The 21355-nt window shown below is 51.2% G+C and overlaps 1 protein-coding gene and 1 long non-coding RNA gene across 9 annotated transcripts in view; one reads left to right on the top strand and one right to left on the bottom strand.

Annotated features, from left to right (window-relative positions):
• The window catches only part of CEP250 (centrosomal protein 250), a 54647-nt gene that overhangs the window by 15016 nt on the left and 18276 nt on the right, over positions 1-21355 (bottom strand). For all 8 annotated transcript variants that reach the window (XM_088843830.1, XM_088843834.1, XM_088843832.1 and 5 more), the window contains 16 exons: positions 19696-19840; positions 18744-18890; positions 17402-17632; positions 16181-16374; positions 15832-15959; positions 15245-15414; positions 12745-12912; positions 12215-12349; positions 10340-10483; positions 9348-9481; positions 8091-8229; positions 6634-6976; positions 5938-6059; positions 4646-4766; positions 3318-3439; positions 284-2869 (listed from right to left, as the gene is read on the bottom strand). In XM_088843830.1, the coding sequence (XP_088699956.1) occupies positions 284-2869; positions 3318-3439; positions 4646-4766; positions 5938-6059; positions 6634-6976; positions 8091-8229; positions 9348-9481; positions 10340-10483; positions 12215-12349; positions 12745-12912; positions 15245-15414; positions 15832-15959; positions 16181-16374; positions 17402-17632; positions 18744-18890; positions 19696-19840 (5029 nt within the window). The remainder of the gene's footprint in view (positions 1-283; positions 2870-3317; positions 3440-4645; positions 4767-5937; positions 6060-6633; positions 6977-8090; positions 8230-9347; positions 9482-10339; positions 10484-12214; positions 12350-12744; positions 12913-15244; positions 15415-15831; positions 15960-16180; positions 16375-17401; positions 17633-18743; positions 18891-19695; positions 19841-21355) is intronic.
• On the top strand, positions 12564-18766 carry LOC148775351 (uncharacterized). Its single transcript, XR_016039126.1, has 4 exons — positions 12564-12662; positions 12862-13056; positions 13801-13914; positions 18610-18766. It is a non-coding gene; the product is annotated as an uncharacterized LOC148775351 (long non-coding RNA).

Genomic DNA, 21355 nt, shown 5'->3' on the forward strand with positions numbered 1-21355 from the left:
CTTTTGGGACCCAGGAAAGACGGGGCATCCCTCTAGTTTGCTCAGAGCACTTATTTTAATTAAGCACTAACCCCAAGAGCTGCAGTGCATTGCACAATAATTGCTCTTCCACTAGACCGTTAACTCAGGGAGGGCAGAGTCTGTGGGTGTTGCCTTGCCCCTCCCACCCCACCCGAGCACACTAACCAGGATTCCACTGTGTTGAGGTGTCCATGACCTCACCTTTCCTCACACCCTGAGGTGAAGATGGCCCCGGAGTCTTACCCGCCATGACGTGACTCACCTGCAGCCTCTGCTGCTCCGAGTCCCGCTCCAGCACGGAGGCCTGTAGGAGCAGGGCTGCCTCCTGCAGACTGCTCACACTGGCCTTGCTCTGGGCCAGGGACAGTGCCAGGTGCTGGGCCTTCTCCCTCCACTCGATCTCCCTGGCCTCCGTCTGCCTCAGGGCTGCCTGTAGTCGCTCCAGCTCCCGCTGCAGCCTGGGCCCTGAGGAGTCGAGTTGGGGAGATGGCTCCTCCCTGGGCAAGGCTTTGTGGCTGTGGGGCGAGTCCTCCAGATCCTTCCTTTGCAGGGCCTCCCGCAGCTCCAGGAGCTCGTCTTCCTTTTGAGCCAGGGTCTGCTGTAGCTCCCTTAGGCTCTCCCGGAGGCCCATTACCTCTTCCCCTTCTCTCTCGTGCCTGCGCTCCCGCTTCTCTTGGGCCAGAGACTTCTCCAGCAGCTGCCCCTGCCTCCTCAGCTCTCTCAGCTCTTTGTCCCTCTGGGCAAGCGCCTGCTGGAGCTGCAGCACGGCCTCCTGGTGCTGGAGGTCCCTGTCTTGGATCTCACCTTCCCGCTTCCTCAGGGTCTCCTCGAGCTGCCGGGCTTGGGCCTGGCAGGAGTCCAGGGCGGCCTGTAAGGTGGCCGTGCTGGCCTCCAGGTTGCGGCTCAGTTCAGCCTGCCCGTGGAGATGCTGCTCTTTCTCCCGCAGGGCAGCCTGAGCCTGGCCAAGGGCCTCCTGCAGAGCCTCAGCCTGGCCCCGGGCAGCTTCCTCCTGCCTTTGGGAGGCCTGGCCCTCGGCCCTTAGGGCCTCCAGCTCCCTGTCGCGGGCCTCGAGCAGTGCCTCTGCCTGTAGCCAGCTGTCCCGCAGGGCCCGGGCCTCCGCCTCATGTTCCTGGGCCTGCTCGGCACACTGCTGCTGGAGGGCCTGCAGCGCTTTCTCCTGCTCCCGAGCCTCTGCCCGAAGGTCACCCAGCACCTCCTCCAGGGCCTGGCTCCGCTGCCCCTCCACCGCCAGCTCTTCCTGGAGTCTCTGGGCGTGTTCCTCGTGCTCCTCGAGCTCTGCCCGGCGCTCCTCCAGGGCGGCCTGCGCCTGCTCCAGGGCAGTCTGCAGTGAGTCCGCCTGCTCCTTCACGTTCTCCTCCTGGCCCCGGGCCTCTTGCTGCTGCAGGGCCTGGAGCTCCTGGGTCCTCTGCACCAGGACCCTCTGGGTCTCTTCCAGCTGCCCCTGAAGCTCCTGCTCTTTCAGTTCCCCCTGGTCCCGGGCTTCCTGCAGGTGCTGCTGCAGGACCGCAATCTCCTGCTCCCGCTGGGTCAGAAGGAGGCTGGTCTCACCTACCTTCCTGTGGAGGCCCTGGAGCTCCTGTTCCAGTTGGTCCCTGTGTTCCTGAAGCTCCTGGATGTGCTCCTGCTGGCACTCCACCTCCTTCTCCTTATCTCGCAGGATCAGCTTCATGTGCTCCAGGCTTCCACGCTGAGCTTTGCTCTGGCCCTTCCCTTCCTCCGCCCGCTCCTGCCTCAGCTGCCGCTGCGAGACCAGCTCCCGGTCCCGCTCTCTCAGGGCCAGCTTGATCTGCTCCAAGTCTTCCTCCAGGATCTTCGTCTGCCGGCTCCTCTGATCTTCCAGGGCCTGCGTCCTCTCCGTCAGCAGCACCAGCTCCTTCTCCCTCCTCTCCAGGTCCTGACTCAGATGCTCTTTCTGCCTCTGCAGATCCCGGATCTGGTCTCGCTGGGCCATGGCCTCCTGCTCCTTCTCCTGGAGCTCACCAGCCAGGATAGTGCTGTGGCCCTCCAGCTCCTGGATCCGGCTGCCCTGAGCCAGCAGTTCCTGGCTCTTTTCCTCCAGGTCCAGCGTTAGGTGGGTCAGAGCCATCCTCTGCGCTTCCCTCTGGCCCTCCAGCTCCTCTATCGCCTTTCGCTGGCTCTCTGTTTTGTGACGCTTCTCCTCGAGCTCCAGGGCCAGGCATTCTGTCGTAACCAGCTGCTTCTTCAGGTCCTGAATCTGGCCTTTCTGGGACTCGATCACTTGGGCCTTCTTCTCAAGTTCCAGGAGATGATGCTCTAGGATGCTTGTCTGCATCTCCCGGTCCTTCTCAAGCTCCCGGATCCGCTCTCTCTGCAGGGCCAGCTGCTGCTCTAGCTCCTGGACGGCCATGGGGAGATGCTCTAGCACAGACCTACACTCCTCCAGTTCCTGGATCTGTCCCTGCTGTAGATCCACCTCTCGGTTCCTCTTCTTCAGGTCCAGAGACAGCACTTCCAACACAGCCTTTTGCATTTCCCGTTGCTTCTCCAGTTCCTCGATTTTCCCCTGCAGGGTCTCCACCTCCCCTTCTCTTTCCGAGAGGGCCTGGGCCAGGCGAGCCAGATTCTCCTGCAGAGCCTTCCCCTGGGCCACCTTCAGCTCACCCTGCTCCTGCAGGGCCTGGGCTCGCTGGCGCTCACTCACCACCTCCTCATTTTTCAGTTTCAGGGCTGAGCGTACCATCCGCAGATCTTCCTCGAGGGCCACAGCAGCACTTGCCTGAGCCCTGGCTTCTGTGACAGAGGCTTGGAGATGTTCCACCTGGGCAGTCAGGCTCTCCTTGGCTGACTGCAGTAACTTGCGCTCATTCTGGAAAACGAGATACAAAACCGCGTTAAAGCTGTGCTTCCCTCAAACTGTCACTCCAACAAGGGCCTTTCCTTTCCTTCCTCTGTGGCATCAGCCTTGTCAAGGATGTGAGCAAAAGGAATTGAGCATTCTACTTAGGCTGATGCTGTAAAAGAACATCCTGACCACACTTTTAGGCTCTGCTCTGCTCAAAGAAAGTCTGGTGCAAATCAGCCATCCCAGACTCTAATCCTTCAGGTCAAGGGATAAAGATCTCAACCTCAATTCAGAAAGAATAATTAAAGGAGGATTCACTGAGGCCTTCATAATAGTCCTCAGGGCTGTGGGGACAGCCAGAGAAATGGAGCCACTGCTGAAGAAAGCTGGGCACTATATATGAATGGGGTTTGACCAGGGGCTAGGATGGGAGCCTGAGCCTTGGCCCCTCCCCAGTTCAGTACCACCTAACCTGGGCTTCCACTCCTTGCAGCTCTGCTTGCTGGAGGCGACTCTGTAAGGATGCCACAGTTTCACGCAGTTCCATCAGCTCAGATTCTAGGGAGTTCTGTTTTCCTTCCCACTTGGATTTCTCTTTGGGAAGAGATGGAGGAAGGCCCATGATTGGGGTGGAGGAAAAGAGGGATGTACAGGTGGATGGGAGAAGGGGGACAGAAACAAAGGAGGAAAAGGCCAAGAAGGAGAGAATTACATCCAGTTTCATAGAGACATGACCCTTCTGCCCAGTGCTCTGTTTGTCTAGGCTCCCTACTGCTTCCAGACCCCTGTCTGCATCTGCTGCTGACAACTGTACCAACACTTTTCATCCCGATCACACAGCTTCTTAACCCTGGATTCCAGACAGGGTTGAGCTTCATGACATAGGATGTCCTTTTCAGCCAGTAATTCTAGGATTTTGCAGAGGTTCCTAGAGACCAGGGTGGCTCTTCTGGGGGCCCTCCATTTCTGCAAAAGGCACCAGAACCCAGCTCTGTGTATGGCTCTCACGGAGCCCAGTGGGACATTCTAAGACCCAGATCCACTCCCCACGTTGTCTTCCTCTTTTCTGTAGTTGAGCCTTGAGCCTGAAGACCCTCCTCTTTCGTTTCCTGGTGGTCAACACCCTTCCCAGCCTTGGCTGTAGCACAGATACATTCTCCCCAGGTTCCCCCCTTCTCTATTTCCCAAACAAGCTCAGGATCCTTGCTAATCACTTTGAGAACGCAGTTGGGGATGACAAAATAAGTAACACTGATAAAGGATTAATGACAGAATTTTACGGTGTTCTTCGAGACTAGGCCTTAGGTAGCCAGTTTTTAAACCTGCAGACAGAAAAAATGGAAGCCTAGCCAGCAACTTCCCTCAGTTCACCAAATCTGTTCCTAATCCCTTCTGCCAGGATGGCCCTCAAAGGCCAAACAAAGCATGAAAAGTGGTTCACGGGGTTCACCACCCCTAAGGAGATGCCTCTGGGCATCTTCTCACAGTTGTGGGCAAGCAGTAAAGAGTGGTTCCTAGGCCGATCCCACTCCTCTGGGCTCTCTGCCTTTCCTCACACTTTAGTCGTGTCTGACTCTTTGCAACCCTATGGACCATAGCCTGCCAGGCTCCTCTGTCCATGGGATCCACCAGACAAGAATACTGGAGTGGGTTGCCTTTTCCTCCTCCAGGGGATCTTTGCAACCCAGGGATCAAACCAAGGTCTCCTGCATTGCAGGTGGATTCTTTACCACTAGCGCCACCTGGGAAGTCTGCCATTCCTCTCTTCCCCTCAAACCGCTCCTGCCTTAAGTTTCTCACCTTCCTCGTTCTGGGAGAGCTGTCTCTGCAGAGCCTGCAACTCTGTGTGGACCCGGCTCTTCTCGCCTTCCATATCACTGAGACGCTGTTCCAGCTTCTGGGCTTGATCCCGCAGATCATCCTGGGAAAGGAAGCGCGTGGAACTCAAGCTGCATGTCCAGGGCCCAAGCCTTCTAGTCCCTCAGCTTCTGTCAGGGTTTGTCATCGAGGACCTACTCTCAGATTTCTGGGTTATTTACCTCTGAACTCACGTGCATCTGGTTCCAAGTGATGACAGGCTCTGCCCCCACTGGCGGGAGCCTGGCTTCCCCTTCTGACCAGTCCATCTTTGAAACAGAACTCCTACTGAAGTCTTAGCCCAGGATCACCTCTCCTCTCCCTGAACCACTTCAAATTTTAGCTCAAAGGTCACTGCTTCCTTTCTTCTGACCCTCTCAAGTCAGACTGCACTGTCCCTGCCTCCTGTAATCAGACTGTGCACCTGTTACTGATCTAGTTAATTCTAGTAGCTTGGCTTTATCTCAGGACAAAGCTGGGTTGCTCAGGCCTGTCATGAGCCTTCCTGAGGGCAGAGAGCAGGTGTTACTCCTTTCTGGATCCCTAACTCAGAATGGCTGGCGTATTGACACTCAATTTTCACTGACTGATAGGTTCGCCATAAGGTGGGATGTGGAGGACATTTCATATTGTCTTGAGCCTAGAATGTTCCTCCTATAAACGGCAATCTCAAATCTCAGTGATCCCCATTTGTTTGTTTCTTCTTGGAGGTCTTGGCACCAAGAACAATTCGTGGCTGAGAGGAAAATGATGTAAAACAATATTCCAGATCTACACAGCGTATCACGGTTTACAGGGCTCACCTGAGTCCCTCACTCATTAAACCTTTCATCAAAGCCCAGTGAAGCAGACACAGTGTGCCCTAATTTATTAATGAAACCAAGGTCTAGGAAGCCAAATGCTCTATTCACAGCTGCCAGGTAGTAAGCAATAGAGGCAGAACTCATTCCAACTTGATGTCAGAAATAAAACAGATCAGGGACTTCCCTGGTGGTCCAAGGAACCACCAGGGGGTTAGCGTGGCTAAGTCTCCACATTCCCAATGCAAGATGCCTGGGTTCAATCCCCAGTCAGGGAACTAGATCCCACATGCCGCAATTACTAAGACCCAGCACAATCAAATAAATAGTTGTTTTTTTTTTTTTTTTAAAGAAAAAGTAACACAGGTCAAACTACGCCATGAGCCCTTTTCAGGGGAGGTGAAGAGCTTGAGGAAGGAGAATGGAGACACATACCCGGGCCTGCTGCGTCTTCCACAGGTCTTGGTGAAGCTTGTGGAGGGCGGCCGCTACCGCCTCAACTGAGAGAGCCGTCAGGAGGGGCCCTCTCTTAAAGAGGATCCTAGCACCATTCTGGTCTGAAAAAATAAGGAAACACCTCCTGACCTGGCTGCACTATGAAATGAAATAGCCACACCACACCACCCAAACATGGCCCTGGCCTTCCTAACCACCCCTCCTCTCTTCAAAGAATCCCCCTCAGCAGTTTGTTCATCGTGCCCTGGTCTGCATACCTATGTGCCAGGCGCTTTGATGGGCACTAGAAAATGCCAGCTATCATTTGCTAGGCCTTTAATAAGTGCCAGGACAGGGAAGCCTGGCGTGCCACAGTCCGTGGGGTCGCAAAGAGTTGGACACGACTGAGCGTGTGAACAAGTGCCAGGGACTGTGCAGGCGATTTTATTTCTGTCATCTCATTAACTCCTCAGGAAAATCCCAAGAAGTGGGTACTTATAATACCCTCATTTTATAGTTGAGAAAACCAAGCTCAGAGAGGAGAGGTCAGGGGTTCACACTCTGACTGAACCCATCCCAGAGGCTGTGGCCTTGGCCTTGATGCAGCACTGCCTGGAGAACTGCACCCCTCTCCTCCACCCCGGGAGCTAGGCCTGGCTTTGCCCAAAGGCCTGAGCTCCGGGGTGGCTCCCTCACCTGGCTCTGGGCCCCAGAGGGAGGGCGCTGAGTCTCCCCCGCCACTCAGCTCCAGCCTGCTCTCACAGGCAGACCCCAGGGCCTGCTGCAGGACAGAATAGAGGCTGGCCAGCTGGACCTGGGCCTGGTGCCCAGGCTGCTGCTCCGCCGCCAGAGCCTCCAGCCGGCTCTCCGTGCTGCGCAGGCGCAGCTGTAGTTGGGCCGCCTTGGTCTCCTGGGCCCACAAGGAAGCTCGGAGCTGCTGTTCCGTGACTCGAGATGCCTCGAGCTCCTCCAGCAGCTGAGTCTCCTGGGCCAGGAAGTCAGCCTCCTTTTCCTTCACCTCCTGCTTCAGTAATTCCACCTGCCAGAGAAGAAGTATGGTCACTCCAAGCAGGGAGTGGACACCCTCTCCCTGGACCCTCCCGGGCCTGATCCCACTCGATCCCCAGGGTCGTGGGGTTGTCTGGGGCTGGGAGGATTTCAGGAGGCTCAGCTCTCCAGCAGCAAGGGAGGGTCTGGAATGAGTGTCACTCCAGATCTGACCTACGCACCTACCTAAGGACTCCTGACACGTGGGCCTGGGCTATATGCTCATGGGCTCTGGCCCTGGTCCCCTTGGCAATTATGCCAGCTTCCTGGTATGATTAGAAATCTGCCTGAGAGACCTCCCTGGTAGTCTAGTGTCTAAGACTCTATGCTCCCAATGCAGGGGGCCTGGGTTCAATCCCTGGTCAGGGAACTAGATCCCACATGCTGCAAGGAAAAATATTTTGCGTGTCACAACAAAGGTGCCAACTAAGATCTGGGGCAGCTGAAAAAAAAAAGAATTCTTCTTGAAACCCTGATACTGAGCCAAAAGAAGACCAGTCACAATAATAATGGGTACCGTTTACGGAATGCTTACTGTGCTCCTGACACTTTCTATATTCCTATAATGATTAAGAATTACCACCCTTGTCTTATGGATGAATATAGCGATATTCACACCACCAAGAAGCAGTAGAGCAGGGATCACACCCAGGACTGTCTAACAAGCAGACCTGGGTCCTGCTCTACCACAGTCTACGTCTAGCTCTTACTCCCTTCACGCTTTTCCTCCCAGTTCCATCTTCCCTCCATGCACAGGTCTGGGGTCCTGCTGTGAACAGACTAAGTCCATGGAAGGTCTCTTGCTGCCGCGGACCCGAGGGAAGTAATATTTGTTCCCCTTGCTGTGTCTTGCCGGGCAGACCAGGCGCACTTGGCGGTGGCCAGGCTTGAACTGGCCTGCGTGAGCTCTATCCTCTGGGCACCATGTTCTGGTCATCAGCAGTCTGTTCTTGACTCTGGGTCAGGTTCCCATGCTCCACCCCACCCAGTCCTGGCTTCCCTCTCCCACCGGGGCTGTGAAGGCCCCAGCATGACTGAGCAAGCACCCGCTGACTCCAGAGGCTGGTTTCCACCAGGGAAGAGATTTCCTGCTGGGTGGGAGATACCTGGGCACTGAGCTCTTTCTGCCCGGCCTGGGCCTCCTGCATGTCCTGGCGCAGGGAGCTCAGCTCTTGCTGTTGAACAGAGTCAGCCTCTTGCAGAACAAGGAGTCTCTGTTCCTTTTCCACCAGCGACAGAGTCAGGCTAAACAGAGAGGGGTCAAGTGCAAGTTCGATGCATGAAGCGGGGCACTCAAAGCCAGTACTCCGGGACAACCCAGAGGAATGGGGTGGGGAGGGGCGTGGGAGGGGGTTTCAGGATGGGGGGATACATGTACACCCATGACTGATTGATGTCGATGTATGGCAAAAACCACCACAATACTGTAAAGTAATTATCCTCCAATTAAAATTAATAAGTTAATTTTTTAAAAAAGAGAGAGGGGTCTGAGGGCCAGGCCATTCTCTCAGGCAACAAAGAACTACCTTCTCATCGGACTGCTCTAACATAGCATGGATAATTAGCATAGAGACAGTAATGATCATGATTACAGGCTAAGAATAAAAGCCTGCGTTTATTGAGCACCTACTGATTGCTCCTAGGTTCTTCAACTTCACAATTTACTCTTCGGCAAATTCCAGAAATACCTACACAGTACATACCTCAAATTCAACACGTCCAGTTCTTCCCATCTCCTCTGTACCTCCCCTCCCCCCAGTCACCCCGGCTACCTTTCCCAGCTCAGCAAATGGCCTCTCCATCCACCCTTAGAAGTCCTGAAACATCACAGCATTCTTCCCTCACCCTGCCTGTGTCCACTCTAAGACTACATATAAACCGATCCCAACTCCCCTAACTCCCTTAAACCCCTTCCCTCCTACGCTTCCTTACCACCCCTCCAGGGTTCCAGCTTTGCGATCTCTTTTCTGGACATCTGTACCAGCCTCCTACCTCTAGTGTCATCAACAAAACGGTTTCTCCCAACTCAGACTCCAGGTAACATAATCTGCCAGTATCTTCCCTTGGAGAGGATTTGATTAATGTCTTCTCCACAAAACCTTCAATTCTATTGAGGCAGAGACTGTCTTATTTAAACTATATTCCCAACCTCTGGTATAGTGTCTGGTGCGTGAGGCATGTTCTCCACTAAATGAATGAAGTGCGAGCTTCGGAGACAGGGACCATGCCCTCTCTACAGTTACTCTTAGAGCCCAGAGCTGGAGACATGAGTGGTTAGGGGACCTGAGCAAAGAACTGTCAACCTCACTGTGACCCCTGGATCCAGACAGGCCAAAGCCAACTCCATGGCCTGTCTAGCCTACCTGGCTTTTTCTCTCTCCAGCTCCTTCTGAATTCGGCTACACTCCTGGGCCTCTCTCAGCTTTTCCTGAACCTCCTGGTCCACGAACCGCTGAGAGGCTTCTTTGGAAAGTAGCTGAGACTTCAAGTCCTCCACCTGGAAAGTCAAGAGCATGAGGACCGGGGATAGGAGGTCAGTGGAAGGATGCTTCTCATCTAGGACTTTAGGGTCCTTCAAGGTTTATCATAGTCAGCAGCCCATTTCCAACACCCTGGAGGGCCTGCCAACCCTTAGGTGCGGTTCTTAACTACCTACCTCTGCCAACCATTCATAAGCCCCTCCCTACTGTTCAGCCTCATCACCTGTCTCCCCAGCCTCATGTATGGTGTATAAAGGAGGCACAAAGAAAAACCTTGGCTGAATATAACTCTGTCCAAAGGCCAGGTGATTATATTTTTTAAAAATAAACAATCAGAATACCATCTGATACAGGATTCTGAGAAGGAAAAGCAACCTGGTATAAAAACACTGGCTCTGAGGGGGAGGTTGGATCAAGGAGGCTGCCAAAAAAATGTGAGGTTTGGGTTTCCCTGGTGGCTGAGACAGTAAAGAATCTGCCTGCCAATGCCGGAGACATGGGTTCGACCCCCAGGTTGGGAAGATCCCCTGGAGGAGGAAATGGCAACTCACTCTAGTATTCTTGTCTGGGAAATCCCAAGGACAGAGGAGCCTGAGGGGCTAAAGTTCATGGGATCACAAATAATCAGACACGACTTAAGTGACTAAACAATAATGACCATGGTCCCCACTGAGAGAGGTTACTAACTATCCCAGGGGCATGGGAGGCACATGCTCAGTTCTGAGCACCCTTCACTTCTCACTTAATACTGGGGCCTCCCCTCCCCATCCCAAGCTCACACAGCAGGACCAAGGTTTCCCTGTCCTGCCAGGGGGAGTGGGAGGGCCTGGCTGTGCTGGGGAAGGGTTGCAGGGCTGGGAGAGAGAAGCAGGGACCTGCTTCTGCAGGTCTGTCTTATCCTGCAGCAGGACGCGGCTCTCCTCCTGGAGGGCTGCCAGGCTGTCTCTATGCTGCTGGGCTGCCTGCTCCAGCGCCTGCTGAGCCTCCTGGAGCTGGGTCTGCAGCATCCCGGTGGTCTCCTGCAAGGGGAGAAGAGAACAGGGAAGGGAAGAAAGCTTCCTTGGTCATGAAATCTGTGTTGCAGAGATTGTGTCATATAAATACTGGTTTTTAGGTTGGGTTGGCAAAAGCCAAGGCAGGGCCCAGCTAAGTCGTGTTGTTTCCATGCTACCTTGTCACCTCAAGTCCTCATCTCCTTCTCCAGCTCCTCCCTCATCAAGTGCACTGCTTACCCAGGCTTTCTCGGCCAGGGTGCCTTACTCAGACCACTGCAGCAGCTCCTGCCGGGTGTCCCGACTTCCACTTCATGCTGCCACGCCCACATGCACACGTGTGTACACACACACACAATTCTCCCATCAGCAGCTAAAGCATTTTAAAAATACATATAGTAAATCATGTCCCACTCTGCTTTTTAGATACCATCCAACATGTTACCGCTGCCCTTAGAACAAAATCCAACCTCCTTCCATGGCTGACAAAGGGCTCCTGCCCCCAAGCTTATCAAGGGACTTGTCCCGGGTCCTTTCTGCCTGTCTCAGGTCCTTATGACAGCTATTTCTACTGCCTAAACTGTTCTTCAAATGGCTGGCTTCTTTTCAATGGTTTTATTGAGATTGGGTTCATATATCCTGCAACTGACCCATTTACAACAGATAATTCAATGGTATTTAGCATAGTCACAGGGTTGTGCCAGGGTTACTGTGATCATTTTTTATCATTTTTATCAGCTACAGAAACAAACTGCACACCCTCCTCATCCCCCATCCTCACTTCCAGCCACTCATCTACTCTCTGTCTTTATAGGTTTGCCTGTTGGGCTACTGCCTACAAGTGGAATAATATCGCATATGGTCTCTTGTAACTGGCTTCTTTCACTTAGCAAAATGCTTTCAAGGTTCACCCTTATTGTTCTAAGGGGCTGACTCTTTTCAGCCTTCCTGGCTCAGCTCAAATGTCACTTTCTCAGTGAGGGCCCCACTGACCACCTTTGTCCAAAGAGGCCTCCTCTGAATCCCTCTCAGTTACCTTGGCCTATTCGTTTCCTTTACAGCCCTTATCGTGACCCACAATTATCTTACTTATTCTGTGTCCTCTCTGCCACTTTATAAAACACACAACTGTCATGTTCACCATTGTGCCACACCTTTCTGTTGGTCGAGTGTCAGCAGCTAGCCCGGGGTACAAAGAAGTGCCAAAGAGCAAGTCAAGGTGAAAGAGTGGGGACTTCCCTGGTGGTCCAGTGGCTAGGAATCTGCCTCCTAATGCAGGGGTACTGGGTCCAGGAAGACTGCTGGCCATGCTGCAAGGCAACTAAGCCCATGGGTCACAACTACTGAGCCTGTGCTCTAGACCCTGGGCTCTAGCGAGGCTACCCCAATGAGAAGCCCGAGCACTACAATGAAGAGTAGCCCCCACTCACCACAACTATAGAAAGACTTCACAGAGAAACCAAGCACCAGTGCAGACAAAAATAAATAAATATTAAAAAAAAAAAAAAAGAATCCACCTGCCTATGCAGGGGACATGGATTTGATCCCTGGTTGGGGAACTCAGATCCCATATAACAGGGCAGCTAAGCCCACCTGCTGCAACGAGAGAGAAGTCTGCACACCGCAACAGAAGATCCTGTGCGCCGCAGCTAAGACCTGACTCAGCCCAACAAATAAATATTAAAAAAGAAAAACAAAACAGTGTGAAGGAGTGAATCGCCGCTCCCTTTTCTCCCCGCCCAGGACCACCCTGCATACCTGCTCCGTTAACTGCTGAACCTTCATGTCCTGCCTCAGCCGCTCCAGCTGTTGGCTGGCCTCTGCCAGCTCCTTCTGGGTCTGCAGCAGCGTCTCCAGGAGGGACACCCTCTCCTTCTCTGTCTCGAGCTGCATCTGTGAAGGGGCAGGAGGGCCGGGGCTTGTTGGGTCAGGGGTCACCATGCTCATCCATGAAGCCACAGGCACACGCCAGCTGCTCTAGGTTCTTCTGGTAAATGGGGTCAGGGGGCGGCGGTTGCTGAGGGCAGAGGAAGGTTGGGACCACTGACTGAGAACCAGGAAGTGTGAAGATTGCCACTGGTTTGCAAGCTGACAGGATGTGGTAAACGGGGGCCCTCCCTCAGGAAGTAGGACACATGGCCAGCCCTGCAGCTAACGGTGCCAATCGCCTGCTCACAGGGGCAGAGTGGGAGGCCTGGAAGCCCCGGTAGCCCCACTCCCGGGGAGCTGGAAGGAAGTGGTCCGAGGCAGGGGGTCACAGGGAACACACAGCCCTCCCAGCTGCCCACCTGGCACAGGGCGCTCTCGGCCTCGGCCCGCTCTTCCTCCCTCTGCGCCCGCATAGCCTCCATTTCTGCCTGCTGTTCCCTCAGCCTCGTTTCCAGCTCTGTCTTCTCCCTCTCCAGGCTCTCCAGAACCTTCTCCAGTTCCTGCCGGAGCCGGGAGCACTCTTCTTCCTGGTCGTACGAAGGAAACACCGATCGAGCCGAGAGGGTGAGGCGCGGAGGCAGAGGAGCGCCGGATGAGAGTAAGAAGTCTACCGCTCACCAGCTGTGTGACCTCGGCGTTTTCCTTACCAAGCCTGCTTTCTCATCTGTGAGGTGAGGCTAATTATCCTGCTTTGTCTATCTCGCCAAGTTTTATGAGAATCAAGTGAGATTTATTAAAAAAAAAAAAATCAGGGGTGTCCTTGGCAGTTCAGTGGTTAAGACTCTACACTCCCAGTGCAGGGGGCATGGGTTCAATCCCTGGTCTGGGAAGATTCCACATGCCGTGGGGCAACTAAGGCCATGCATCACAACCACTGAGCCTGTGAGCCACAGATACGGAGCCCATGTGCTACAATGACAGAAGCCTGCGTGCCTAGAGCCTGTCCTCTGCAACAAGAGAAGACACCGCAATGCAATGAAGAGTAGCCCCTGCTCGCTGCAACTAGAGGAGGCCTGCGCGCAGCAATGAAGACCCAACACAACCAAAAATAAAATATATAAATTACGATAAAAAGAACAGGGACATCCCTGGTGGTCCAGTTGTTAAGACTCTGTGATCCCAATGCAGGGGGTACGGGTTTAACCCTTGGTCAGGGAACTAAGATCCTGCATGCCACACCACACCACACACACACAAAAAGATATAATACATGTAACAGTGTTTTCTAAAGTACAAATGTCCCTCACATAAGCTACAAATATCTGTTATTTTAAAGCAAACACATCATGCTTGGTGGTTGTAACAGCAAACTGAGCTGGTGGACTCATTCTCTGCTGCCCCTCTCCCCTGCTCAGAGTGGCAGGGTCAGCCTTCTGAAAAGCCAGACCATAGTCTAGCTATGATGTCTTCTACAGGATCCAAGACCATCAGGATGAAGCATCCCAGTCCTCCCAGAGTCTACCAGAGACCAACGACTTCCCTGATTTCCTGGATGAATTCAGCCCCTCTGTCAGGATCTCAGGATGGTGGTGAGGGGCTCTGGAGCCAGGCTGCCCTGGGTTGCAGTGTTTACTCTAGCACTACTAGTATGACCTCAGTTAATTTCTATCGCATTTCTGTGCCTCTGTTTCCTCATCTATAAAAATGGGGATAGGGAATTCCCTGGAGGTCCAGTGGTTAGGACTCTGTGTTTTCACTACTGAGGGCGCTGGTTCAATCCTTAGTCTGGGAACTAAGATCTCGCAAGCTGCACAGCATGGCCAAAATATAAATAAATAAATTCTGGGTCAAAAAATAAGTGTTAGTCGCTCAGTTGTGTCTGACTCTTTGCGACCTCACAGACTGTAGTCTTCCAGGCTCCTCTATCCATGAGATTTCCCAGGCCAGAATACTGGAGTGGGTTGCCATTTCCTCTTCCAGAACTAAGGACTTTCCTGGTGGCTCAGACGGTAAAGAATCTGCCTGCAATGCAGGAGAGCAGGGTTTGATCCCTGGATGAGGAACATCTCCTGGGAAGGAAATGGCAACCCACTCCAGTATTCTGGTCTGGGAAATCCCATGGACAGAGAAGGCTGGTGGGCTACAGTTCATGGCACCGCAAAAGAGTTGGATATGACTTAGTGACTAAACAACAACAGAAAGAATAAAAGTAAAACAGACATTGTCAGACAATTAAATACCAACATAACCTCACCAAAGGTTATCTTACTTCAAGAAGGAAAATAAATCCAACTAGAAAACCTGACATGCAAGAAGGAATGGTGAGCAAAAACACACCTTGTAAAATTTTCAGGATATCTAAACAATGATTGACTGTATAAAATAATCAAAAGGCATAACATATGGTGTTAACAAACTAGTAATAACTAAACACACTGACTAATACAGTTGATAGCTGAGGAGGAGTGAAAGCAGGTAAAATGTTCTGTGATCCTGTGTCATTCAGGAAAAGAGTAAATATACCAATTAACTTGAGATTCTATTAAGTATATATTTTAAAATATTAAAGAATAACTAAAAGACTAAAAAACACAGTACATATCATCCAAAGTAGCAGAGAGAGAAAAAAGGTAAGAAAAGAATACAGCTTAATCATTCGATACAATCCTCTAAAAGAAGTTAAGGTGATCTCCCTATCCCAAAAGGTAAAAAGACAAGATGCATAGCAAAAGATGACAGAAATAAATCCAAACATACCTATAATCACAATAAAATCAAATGGACTAAATTATATAATTAAAAAGCAAAGGAAACACAGTTCTGAATTGGGCAAGGATTATCCAAGGTATTCCTCTGCTCCCTTTACACCCTGGAGACCAGGTCTGTCTCTCCCACCCCCTGGCCACATCCACCACCTACCCACTTCTCCTGGAGCTGATTCACCTCCTCCTTATGGGCCGACTTCAGTTGCTTCAGGGCAGCCTGCCCTTCTTGCTCAGCCTGGGCCAGCTGCCTGGCTGCTGTGTCCCGTGCCTGCTCTGCCCGGCTCCGTTCAGTGTCCAGTTCCAGCTGCAGGCACCTCACTTCCCCTAGGATGCCAGGGACAGGATCTGTCTGGTCTCTGAGCCTCTGCCCTCCCATCTTTCACTCTCCTCCCAAGGCCTCATGAGGAATGTGCGCGCGTGCACGCGCGCACGTGTGTGTGTTAGTCACTCAGTCGTGTCCAACTCTTTGCAACTCCATGGACTGTAGGCTGCCAGACTCCTCTGTCCATGGGATTATCCAGGTAAGAAAACTGGAGTGGGTGGTCATTCCCTTCTCCAGGAGATCTGCCTGACCCAGGGATTGAACCTGGATCTCCTGCATTGCAGGCAGATTCATTACCATCTGAGCCACCAGGGAAGCCCCCTCAGAGGCCCTGGGTCTGGCTCTAATAGCTTCCCACCGTCTTCCTGGCTTTTAACATCCCCATGACTGAAGTGTGCCCATCCCAGCTGGGTTCTCACCTTGGATTACTTCCTTGGCTTGAGTGACAGTTTGAATCTGGACCTCCAGCTGCCCTTTGGTGACCTCTACCAGAGAATTTTGTTGCTGGGCCTCAAACAGACTGCTCTCCAGTACCTCCTTGGCTGAGCTGTCAGGTTCAGGAATCAGGAGAGTTCTTACCCATTAAGCCCCTTACCCTTCCTTAAGAGGAGTCGGGTTGCAACTACTGGCCACCCAGAGAAGCTAGAGGGGCAATTACAAACTCAAAACTCATTGAAACCCCCATACACTTTGGGCAAGGAACTCAGCTTGGCTATGCCTTGCTTTGCAAAGCTCTCTGCCCCTGGCAGAACTGGGGGTGGGCCCTACCTGAGCCCCAGCAGTTGTTCTGCGAGCTCCTGCCGGTCTCGCTCCACAGCCTGCAGCCGCACCTCGAGAGCTGCCTTCTCCCGTGCCAGAGCCTCCTTCTCCTGGACTTCTCGGGTGAGTATCTCTTCCTGGCGCTTTGTCTCTTGCTTTAGTTGTTCCATCTGAGCTGAGGCTGCCTCCTGCTGGTGATATGTCTGGGGGGACAGAACTGATGAGACAGGTGCAGAGGCAGGACCCTCCCCTCTAGGCTGCTATCACCAGATTAGGGTCACTGGACCCACCTCTGTGACCTGTGCCCTCTCACACCAAGGGCCATATATCTATTTCCATGATCTACCCAGAGTGCCCAGCCCAGAAAACATGCTCTCCTTTGAGCAAGACCCTGTGCTAGGGTGGCAAGAAATCTACCTCTAAGGAGCTTTTAGTCTTAAAATGTGAGACACACACACATTACCACAAAGAAGATGATCAATGCCCTGAGAAAGAGACTCTGAGAAGGGAAAAGTGAAAGTGTTAGTCACTCAGTTGTGTCAGACTGGTTGTGACCCCATGGACTGTAGTCTGCCAGGCTCCTCTGTCCATAGGATTTTCCATCAGGAATACTGGAGTAGGTTGCTATGCCCTTCTCCAGAGGACCTTCCTGACCCAGGGATCAAATCCCGGTCTCCTGCATTGCAGGCAGATTCTTTACCATCAGAGCCACCAGGGAAGCCCCCTGAGAGGGGAGATTACATATAATTATTAGGTCAATGAGATGTTTGGTAGGGATGAAAGATCACCTTTGAGTTGGGTCATTGGTTCAGAAAAAACTAATGGAGCCCCTTGCCATGTGTTAGATACTGTGCTAAAAGCTGGAGGGATTAAAAGCAAATAAGATATAGCCTTGCTTCAAGGAACTTTTAGTGGAGATACATAAAAAGATAATTATAATACAGTATGAAGTCTGTGGTGGTTGAATAAATATGACATATTATCAGAGAACATCGGAGAGGCATCTAACTCAAATTGATGGATGTGAAGCAAAGGGGCATAAGTGAGGGATTCCTTTAGGAATTCCTTTAAGAAACTGGAAGATGTACCCCAAACTGTTAATAGTGACGCTGGTCATTTCTAGGAGATGAGATTTTCCCTTCCTGAATCGTTTCTGTAGTGTTTTCGTTTTTTTTACAGTGAGCATGTGTTGTATACTTTCACGAGATGGTAGCAGTTCTGTCTTCTCACCTCGTTTAGTTTCTCTTGAATTTCTTCCTTCTCTTCTTGGATGCACCTGAGATCCGCTTGCAGCTCCGCCCTGGTCTCCTCTGTTTTCTGCAGCTGGGCCTCCAGGTGGGTGTTCTTTTCCCACAGGGCTTCCCTGCTCCTCTCGGCCTCCGCCAGGTCCACCTGCAAAGTGCTTCTCGCCTGTTCTGCTGCCTCCATCCTCCTGCACACAGACTGGTTATCCTGTTCTAACTACTGGCCGAAAAGGGAAGGGCATCAGAGACAAAGGGTTATGGTTTAGAGATGAAGAGGTGAGACAGAAGTCTACATGAAATATATGACTCTGTTCTCCACAGAAGACACAGGAGTGCTTATGGGAGAGGAGGACTAAGCACACATTTGGGGTCTAGAGCCTTTACTCCAGGTACTAGATGTTGGGGACAGAGACATGGCAAAATCCTGGACTTCCCTGGCGGCTCAGCGAAGAATCCTGCTGCCAATGGGTCCAATCCCTGATCCAGGAAGATCCAAACTGTCTTGGAGCAACTAAGCTCATGTGCCACAACTACTGAACTTATGCTCTAGTGCCCATGAGCTGCAACTACTGAAGCTCACATGTCATGCTGCAACAGAAGCCACAGAAGCCCCGCAGAGCAACTAGAGAAAAGCCTGGGCAGCAACAAAGACCTAGCACAGCCTAAAAAATAAATAAACAAAATTGAAAGGAAAAAAAAAAAAAGCAAAATCTTGCTCTTGAATTCAGAATAAGGGAACATAGAATATTTCTGGCACTCAAGGGAACATGAATGATTGAAGAGACAGTTAAATCTGTTCTGTTTATTTTTCTAGCACCATGAAGCATGCAGGATCTTAGTACCTCCACCAGGGATCAAACCCATGCCCCCTGCAGTGGAAGCTCAGAGTCTTAACCACTGGACCACCAGGGAAGTCTGAGACATGTTAAATTTTTAACCTCTAGAGAAGATTCTGAGGCTTGAGCTCTTCTACAGATTCTTTTGTGGTGGTTGCTGTTATCTCAAACAACAGGATTAAAGCCTAGTCTTCCTTCTAGAGGGCATGGACTTCCTTCCTGGCCCTGGTGATTTCACTGTAAAGCCCAAAGGTGGTCCTGCTGTAGATGTGGGAGGGATATACTTTTAATGGTTGAGCCCGGGCCTTATAATCTTTGCTTTCCTCTGCACTGTAAGTGTTCCTTTCGCGCATTCCAGGACTACATGGGAGCTGATCTGTCTTGGGCTGATCCATTTGAGAACTGTTCCTTGTCACCGGCCATCAGCTGTGTCTGTCTCTTGCCCTCGGTTGGGGCCCAGCCCTTCCCTGTGTTTCAAGGATCTTTGCTCACCTGGAGAAGCTGCTGGTTCAGTCCAACTTTATCTAAGGCCAAAGCCTCATTTAAGGCACTGAGTTTGACAGCTGCAGCCCGAAGATCAGCGACCTCAGCCTTCAGGCTGTTCTCAGAACTCGACAGCTCCACAATTGACTGTTCTGCCTACAAACAGAGTTAAAGAGTTTCTTTTCCCAGTTTTCCTGCCAACAGTGAGGAGCTCGCAGCCCCAACACCTGCTGCTTCCTGGGCACGGACAGTAGTTAACACTTCATCCCTCCCTTACATTCTAAACTTTCCCCTTCATTCTTTCACCCTCCCTTGCATTTAACGAAGGCTGAGAGAGGAACTCGCACAGCAGAGGCACAGACTTCAGGATACATAAACAACCACAACTGTGATGACACCAGACAGTGGAAACGCAAAGTGCTCTGGGACCTCAAAGAAAACATTAATTCAATTTGAAAGAGTCAGAAATGCTTGGTTGAAGAGTTGACAGTGAAGTTGGACATGGAGAGATGAGGAACGGTTTGCAGTTAAAGGGGAAGGAAAGAAGCAGTTCAGGCAAAGGGAAGGTTCATCCAGAGTGTTACAGTCACAAGGGAATGGGTACCATGGAGAACGCACTTAGTAGAGGAAAGGCATAGGAGAAGTGAGGACAGGGATCTCGGGTGAAAAGGAGGCTAGAAAAGGTGGCAGGGGGCCGAGGGCTGAGTGTGACACCAAGGAGCTGGGAAGCCACTGAATGGTTTTAGGAAAGAGGCTGACACGACCAGATTTATACTTCAGAGAACCATTCTAATTCCAATAGTCTGTTGGGAGGGACAGAAACTAGGAACTGAGACATGAAATAGGAAGGGCCACGGCTTACAAAGTGAAGAATGACGCAGGTTGCATACCCTTTTCCTAGAGACAATCAACTTTCCAAGCCGCCCGCCCCACCCCGCCAGTCAGGGGGAGGCCCACGCACTCTGGCCAGCGCGGCGGTCACTTCTGTTTGCTCCTGCCTCAGCAGCTCCCCTTCCAGGCGACTGGACTCCAGGGCTTCCCGAAGGGAGATCAGTTCACTGAGGGACTCGGACTGTTTGGCTTCCAGGACCGCCAGCGTCTCCTGGCTAAGATGAGAAAGAGAAGAGGGCTAGAGGAAATCTTAGGGAGTGGCCGTATCCCAAAAGATGTTGAAACTGAAACTCCAATACTTCGGCCACCTGATGAGAAGAACTGACTCATTTGAAAAGACACTGATGCTGGGAAAGATTGAAGATGAGAGGAAAAGGGGACGACAGAGGATGAGATGGTTGGATGGCATCACCGACTCGATGGACATGAGTTTGAGTAAACTCCAGGAGTTGGTGATAGACAGGGAGGCCTGGCATGCTTCAGTCCATGGGGTCGCAAAGAGTTGGACATGACTGAGCGACTGTATTGAACTGATTTGCCTTTGTGATACAAAAGAATGAAGGTGGTCTCTAAAAACTGATAAGGAGAGATCTCCAAGACATAATGTGAAAAAAGCAAGGTGTAGAACAGTATATGTGGCATGCTTTTATGCAAGAAACTGGGGGAAATACAAATATATGCACACATTTGCATAAGGTACCACTAGAAATATGAATAAGAAATTAATTTAAGTGATTACACACAAAAGGAAGGGATATGGGATGGATGAAGTAGAAGGGACAAATACTCTCTCTGTGCATACCTTTTAAAACAGTTTTGACTTTTGAATTATGCAAAATTTTTTTTTTAGCCACACTATGTGGCATACATGGTCTTAACTCCCTCAACCAGAGATCGAACCTGTGCCCCTTGCAGTACAAGTGCAGACTCTTAACCACTGGACCCATAGGGAAGTCCCTTGAATCATAGAAATATTAATAAATGTATTATTGAGTCAAACAATTTAAATTTAAAAACATAAAACTATCTTTGTGGATTGTTGGTTCTTTGCCTTGGTATGGGGAGACCCTTCCTTGCACCAGTCATGATCCTTAGAGTAGTCCTTCAGGATTTCATCATTTGTGACCATTAGGTGCAAGGAGCTGGGGAATAGGAAAGGAGAGGAGGTACCAAAGATGAAGAAGATCCAACCTGTTACCAGGTACTGAAGACCTACCACAGGCCATGCTCTGGGCTGGCATTTTGTAAAACACAGTTTTAATCCTCTCAATGACCCTTCAAGGGAAATATCATCACTCCTATTTTACAAATAAATCAATCCATCCAAGTGGCCAGAGCATTATTTAAACCAAGCTTCTGCCCAGCTCTAAAGTCCTTGCTTTTTCTATGATATCATATTGGGGGATTTACAGATAAGCTGGGTCCCTTTATTCTGGAATTTCCTTTAAAAAATTTTTTTTTATTTATTTGGCTGTATCAGGTCTTAGTTGCAGCATGCTGGATCTTTAGTTGCAGGGTGAGGAATCTAGTTTTCTGACCAGTGATCAACCCGGCTCTCCTGCATTGGGAGCTTGGAGTCTTAGCCACTGGATCACCAGGGATGTCCTTGAAATTCCCTTTCTTGACCAGCTCATTTCCCACTACTTCCCCGGATCAGTCCTACTCTGTGGCCAGCCCAGCCTCCTCTGAACATTCATTGCACCTTCCCACCTGCTTTTCTTTGCTAATCT

Source organism: Moschus berezovskii, chromosome 15 (assembly GCF_049115385.1).
Source record: "Moschus berezovskii isolate FMDL1 chromosome 15, NW_MosBer_1.0, whole genome shotgun sequence".
NCBI lineage: Eukaryota > Metazoa > Chordata > Mammalia > Artiodactyla > Moschidae > Moschus > Moschus berezovskii.